General features: G+C 56.0%; 2 protein-coding genes across 2 annotated transcripts in view; one reads left to right on the top strand and one right to left on the bottom strand.

Moving 5' to 3' along the window:
* Nucleotides 1-3,094, bottom strand: part of VOLCADRAFT_100613 (uncharacterized protein) — a gene marked incomplete at both ends in the record, with an annotated part of 11,809 nt that extends 8,715 nt beyond the window's left edge. Inside the window, 5 exons of the mRNA XM_002959162.1 lie at nucleotides 119-163; nucleotides 367-1,200; nucleotides 1,374-1,778; nucleotides 2,034-2,747; nucleotides 3,067-3,094. Of these exons, the coding sequence (XP_002959208.1) occupies nucleotides 119-163; nucleotides 367-1,200; nucleotides 1,374-1,778; nucleotides 2,034-2,747; nucleotides 3,067-3,094 (2,026 nt within the window). The remainder of the gene's footprint in view (nucleotides 1-118; nucleotides 164-366; nucleotides 1,201-1,373; nucleotides 1,779-2,033; nucleotides 2,748-3,066) is intronic.
* A 950-nt stretch (nucleotides 3,095-4,044) lies between these two features.
* VOLCADRAFT_100612 (uncharacterized protein) lies at nucleotides 4,045-6,158 on the top strand (the record flags this gene model as incomplete). Its single annotated transcript, XM_002959166.1, has 4 exons — nucleotides 4,045-4,215; nucleotides 4,624-4,697; nucleotides 4,943-4,985; nucleotides 6,033-6,158. The coding sequence occupies 4 exons, from the start codon at nucleotides 4,045-4,047 to the stop codon at nucleotides 6,156-6,158; spliced, it is 414 nt and encodes a 137-aa protein (XP_002959212.1).
* Nucleotides 6,159-6,253: the final 95 nt, after the last annotated feature.

Genomic DNA, 6,253 nt, shown 5'->3' with positions numbered 1-6,253 from the left:
ATCAAGATCATTATATTATTCCACAGTAGTGTGACGAAAGCACTGTACGAAAACAATGGGTACGCCCATAATATCTAACCGAAGCCCACAGGTATTGGCACACGCGAAAACCTCTTACCTGCACCTGCGACCAGCTCTGCAGTGGTGCCAGGCTCGCGTGGCTCTGTGGGGTAGGGTGAAACGGGGACAGATCATTATATACTGGTATCCCAATATTCCCGTCCATGTATGTTGATGCAGGAACATGGAAGGAAAGACTTATAACACTTCAACAGTATTGCGATGAAATGTTGTACAAAAGCACTGGATACAGCCATAATATCTAACTGAAGCTCACAAATATTGGCACATATGAAAGCCTCTTACCTGCACCTGCGATCGGCTCTGCAATGGTGGAAGGCGTGTGTACAAATGCGACAAACGGCCGTCCACCAAGCAAGCTGTCCTGGTCATCATCCTGTTCGTCACGTGCACCAGCCGCAGCAGCAGCCTCAGCAGCATTAGCAGCATCAACATCCATATCAGCCCCGTTTGCAGCCTCAGCAATTGTCGAGACATCTGCACCAGCCGTCTCCATCGCAGCCTCAGCAACTGCAGCCTCAATCTGATCCTGTTGCTGTCGAACACCAGCAGCTCCCGTGCGGCCATGCATAAAGGTGCTGCGCAGCACACCAGCCACTTCCTCATCGATGGGTCCCACTGCGTTATCCAGCAATACTTCCGGGACGAACGGGGCACAGCCCATTTTTTCGTATTCCTGGAGCGCCACGGGATCGATCGCCCACTCCTCCTCATCGAGATGCTGCAGGTAGCGGACCCACGCAACGATAACGGGTCCTCGCATCTGCAGTGCAGGTGCACTGCGGACACGTTCTCGCAACTCGTGCCGGTTGCGCACATGGTCCACACAGACGACGGTGATGCACCCTGCCATTTCAGTGAGTGCTGCTGGTATGAGGCCGCGCCATAGATGTCGGCCTGGGTTGGCCAGCGCTACACTGTGTGCACGTACCGCCTGTGGAAAAACCTCCGGTGGCCGACCGCCCAGGTGCAGAACTATCACCTGCTGCAATATGTGTGCACGCGCGAGCACCTGGCTTTCCAGGAAGGTCGGAAGGGGCAATGGCTCCCCGAGGTGATTGCTGAGGGGCACATCCCCGGGGTCCAGGCGCGCCAGAGCTGCATCTGGGATGCGTCGAGCTGCCATAGAACACCCGGAGGGAACAAAAGAAGCACATGTAGGTAAGGTGAACTCGTGAAGGTGAAGTGATACCGCAAAAAAACAAGGAAAACCACGCAGGAAGGATGCTTGTCAAGTAAACGACGTCATACAATACACGGAAGACACATCACTGCATAGTACTAAATCTTACCCGAAAGTGCAGCCTCACAATCCTTGCAGACGAAGATGCGCTCCATGCCAGCTGCATCGACCAGCATGGTGCGATTGGGTAGGTCGGGCTCCAGCCGAATACAGTACGGTATTTCCACGGATGCAGAGTCTGTAGGACATGGCCGCGGCAGTACGCGGGGTGGCTTTGGCTGCAGCTCGGGCGGCAGCTGTTGTGATGGCGCTTCCGGTGCAGCCTGTGCTATTTCATCCTCCTCAGAGGTACCGCTATGGGCGCCCCTGATGTCATCGTCCAGCAACATAGCGACACCATTGCCACTAGTGCCTGCACCGTCTTCCCCCGAGGCTGTGTTGCGCCGATCATTCCGCCGGATACGGTACCGAACTGGCAGCACGGGGTCTGGCGGCGATGGTGCTTCCCCCTCGACTGTGCGTGCCATACAGCGCCATGTCAGTGTGTGTGCACGATGCGGCACAGCCATTGTACACGGAATGTCGGCACGCAGCAGGTCCACATTAGGGATGTCATGGAAGCTGTACACTGAGCAGCTGTCTGTTGAGCACAGCTCAGAGCATACAGCACATACATGTGATGGCATACGACGCCGCAATGCCGCTGCCATGCTAGAAGCGGTCTGTAGCTGCACGTCATACGGCACCTGGCGTTCTGCTGACAACTGACCGTCAGGCAAGTCTTCAACACGGCCATCGGGCAGAGCCATCAAGAAGTCTGGCAGGTCGATGGGCCGGTCGCCATGCAAGTAGTCTAGTTGTAACAAACTGTTAAGACGGTCCAGTAGGGTAGATTCACGCCCACGCTCCTGCTGCAATCGCTGCCGGCGCTCACGCTGGCTGGCCAATTCCTGCTGTAGTGCCACGGCGGCGGCCGCTGGATCCTCCTGCTGCAATCGCTGCCGACGCTCACGCCGGGTGGTCGATTCATGCTGTACTGCCGCTGCGGCGGCCGCTGGATCCTCCTGCTGCAATCGCTCCCGGTGCTCACGCCGGGTGGCCGATTCATGCTGTACTGCCGCGGCGGCGGCCACTGGATCCTCCTGCTGCAATCGCTGCCGGCGGTCACGCCGGGTGGCCGATTCATGCTGTACTGCCGCGGCGGCAGCCGCTGGATCCTCCTGCTGCAATCGCTGCCGGCGTTCACGCCGGGTGGCCGATTCATGCTGTAGTGCCGCGGCGGCGGCCGCTGGATCCTCCTGCTGCAATCGCTCCCGGCGCTCATGCCGGGTGGCCAATTCGTGCTGTAGTGCCGCGGCGGCGGCCGCTGGATCCTCCTGTTGCAATCGCTGCCGACGCTCACGCCGGGCGGCCGATTCGTCCTGCTGTATTACCGGGGCGGGCGAACTGGTACTACGTACAAGACTGCAAAAAACCGGTGGATCTGTGCAACGAACCAAGACGTAGTGAATTATTACAGATCGGTCGAGCGGTTAATGGCGACCGCCGACTGCCCAACTGCTGTTCGTCCTGCTGCATATGAACAACAAACTTATACTTGCGAAAGTAAAATAAAAGTCCGGTATTACACTAAAATTCCGATATATGCTATCCTCCAGAACTTTTGTAGCAACGTTGCGGATGCAGCAAAACGCGATAAAGAGTTACTGTACAGATGTCCGATATAATACCGATATAATATAGCGTACATATATACATGCGTACGCAAGCGTATCCATTCCAGACGCGGCGGATGTACACACCTGGGTATTCAGTTGCAATCAGTTGCATGGAGGTGCCTTCAAGCGCGTTCAACGAGTGAATTGCGTTTAAAGTAGCGCTAAATTTTACATAGACCAACAGTTCCTGTGCGGCCATGCATACAGGCGCTGTGCAGCACACCAACCACTTCCAGTGGGTCCCACTGCGCTATCCAGCAGTACCTCCAGGACAAACGGGGTACTCCCGCAGCGCTACAGAACCAATCGTCCACTTCTCCACATTGAGCGGACCCACGCAACGATGCAGTGTAACGCATCTGTAGTGTAGGTGCGTCCTCACAATTCGTGCCCACATGGTGCACACATGGTCCACACACCCTGTCATTTCAGGAAGTGCGCCATCGATGTCGGTCTGGGTTGACCAGCGCTACACCGTGTGCACGTACCACCTGCTGTGTGCACGTACCGCGTACCGGTCGGCCACCGGAACTATGACCTGCTGCAATATATGCGCACGGGCAAGTATATTTATGCACAATTCACAATTAAAAATGAAATGGAACGTTCAGAAAAATTACACGAAAACATGCATTTGATGCATTTGAACATAAAACGTGGGGATCGAACCTGCGACCTCCCACTCTTTCCGGTACTTTTCGGCGCGGTCTTTTGCACGTACGGCACGCTCCCGACCCGGAATTTCCAAAACGCTCCGGACAACCGGACGGACAGACAGACTAGACGCGGGCTGCGTCGCCCGCGAGGGGGCCGTAGTCCCCCGGCTGGGCGGCAGGAGTACGACGGTCCGTGCGTGTACTACACCCGTGTGGGAGTCGAACTCACAAGTGCAAGGGATGCACGAAGGGGAGCATCGTTGTCGTCATGACGCGTGAGTACACCAGGCAGTGGATGGTGTTGAGTGCGGCAATCTTGTAAGCAGTGTACACCACACGATGAGTATTGTGTGAGAAGCTGGCGGTGCCGAAGAAGTCGTCGCTGTCATGCAGCAGTTACCGAACTATGACGAGTACTTCGCAGACGATAGTGACCATGTGGTGTACGCTGCATACGACTGCTTGGACGTTGACGTTCACCGCACAAGTACGCAGGATAGCGCAGGTATGCCGTACAATACGTGCAGAGGCGTGCGGGAGATATCGCTGCCACGTTGTGTGGCCGTGTTGGTGTTCGGTGCGTTGGTCATAGCTGCCAACGTCATGGCGGCGGTGGGGGTTGGGCAGGATCGTCCGCTGCAGCAGTTTAGGCGCACGGCTTGCTTTTGGTTGGATATCTTCGTAGGCCAGGAATGCCGAGGAATGCATGACATACGAAGATATCACACCGATGTGATATTTTCGTACGCCAGTAATATTTCGGCCTTCATGGCATATGAAGATATCAAGCTGAAGGCGAGCCGTGGAGGCGAAGTGCTACAGCGGACAATCTTGCCCAGCCGCCACCGCCACCATGACGTTGGCAACGATGCTGACGACCAACACGCCGAACACCAACACGNCCAACCAANCGNTGCAGCAATAGGTGCTGTGTACCGCCCAGCCGCCATGACCGGGAGTCTGGCCGCCGCTCCTTCATCTCCAGTTGGAAGCCGCCTCCAAGTCGAGGCGGCAGCATGAGTACAACGGGCAACAGCGCAGTTACCACCGCCTCAACAAGTAAGCAAAGTAGGGCAGTCAAAGGCGCACGGAGCAGGGACAGTCGTGCTGTCCGGCGAGGCAGTGGTGTTATCATGGTACGGTAGCGATGCAGCATGTCATATGTACACACACAGTAGTACACCGGGCTACACCACACCGCCCTGCTGTCCAGTCGTTGTGGATCAAAGTCATACCGGGTCAGTAACCAGGTAAGACTTGGGTCCACACCTTGCGGATCCGCGTCTTACTGGGTTACTGACCAGGTATGACTTGGATTCAGAAGGACCGCATAGCAGCCAACAGCAGGTGCGTGTGGCCGTGTGAGTGTGTGTGGTGTCGGGGGGGGAGTTTTGCGTGCAGCAGTAGCGTGCCATAATAACACCACCGGCTCAGCGGTTAAATAGCTATGTGACGACACCGCTGTTGGTGTACCACGTAGGCATTGTTATGTACGATTGCAAAGTGTATGTAGGCTTGCCGGTGTATGCCATGACATGCGTCGATGCATAACCTGTTATGCCCCGTCATCGTGTCGAACCTCGACCAACGAAATCGTAGAATCGCCTGCAGCAGCGTCGGAGACTGTAGACCTTGTGCCGGTCCTAGAATTTCGAGGGTCGTGGTTCGAAACGAGGACAGTGACAGGGCAGAACATAAGAGAGGAAGTTATGCGTCGGCGTATGTCAGAGCAGAAACGATGGTGCATTGAAGAGTGCACGGTGCACGAACGTGTGTACCGTCCGCTGAGGCAGCGGTGTTATCAACGTTAAATTCTAAATGTTCTACACAGTTTAATATTAAATACAGTCACCATCTGTGTCGGGGACTGTACAGCCTACTTAAGCAGCGCCAGCTTTGCAGACGATAACGACCGTGTGGCGTACGACTAACGACTAGACGACTAACGATTAGACGCCGACGTTCGCCGCACAAGTACACAAGGTAGCGCAGGTGAAAGCGCACGGTGCACGAACACTTGTGTTGTCCGCTGAGGTAGCGGTGTTAATTTGGTACGGCACCGATGCAGCCCATCACACACACACACACCACCACACCCACCTGCGAATGGCTGCTGTGCACGCCTTCTGGATGCAAGTCCTACCGGGTTACTGACCCCGTACGACTTGGATCCAGAAGGAGTGGACAGCAGCCACCCGCAGGTATGCGTGTGTGGTGGTGGGCGGGGGGGGGGGGACGGGGAGGTTTGCATGGACAGGTACCGTAGCATAACAAGACCACCGGCTCAACGGTCAGCGTTAATTAGGTATGCAGTGGTGTTATTGTGGTACGGGACTGATACAGTGCAGCACATATACACCACACCGGGGTACACCACACCGACCTGCTGTGCAGTCATTCTGGATCAAAGACTCGGGTGCACACCGTCCGGGTCCGGACCTTACCGGATTACTGACCCGGTACGACTTCGATGCAGAAGGACCGCATAGTAGACAGCCGCAGGTGTGCGTGCCCGCGTGAGTGTGTGTGGCTTCGGGGGGCGGGGGGGAGGGAGTTTTGCGTGCATCGGTAGCGTACCATAATAATACCACGTGTTGGTGCGAGCATCATGTCAT

This window comes from Volvox carteri (genome assembly GCF_000143455.1).
Source record: "Volvox carteri f. nagariensis unplaced genomic scaffold VOLCAscaffold_130, whole genome shotgun sequence".
NCBI classification, from domain to species: Eukaryota; Viridiplantae; Chlorophyta; class Chlorophyceae; order Chlamydomonadales; family Volvocaceae; genus Volvox; species Volvox carteri.
Note: the sequence above shows the minus strand (reverse complement) of the source record. Positions and strands in the feature narration are given on the sequence as shown.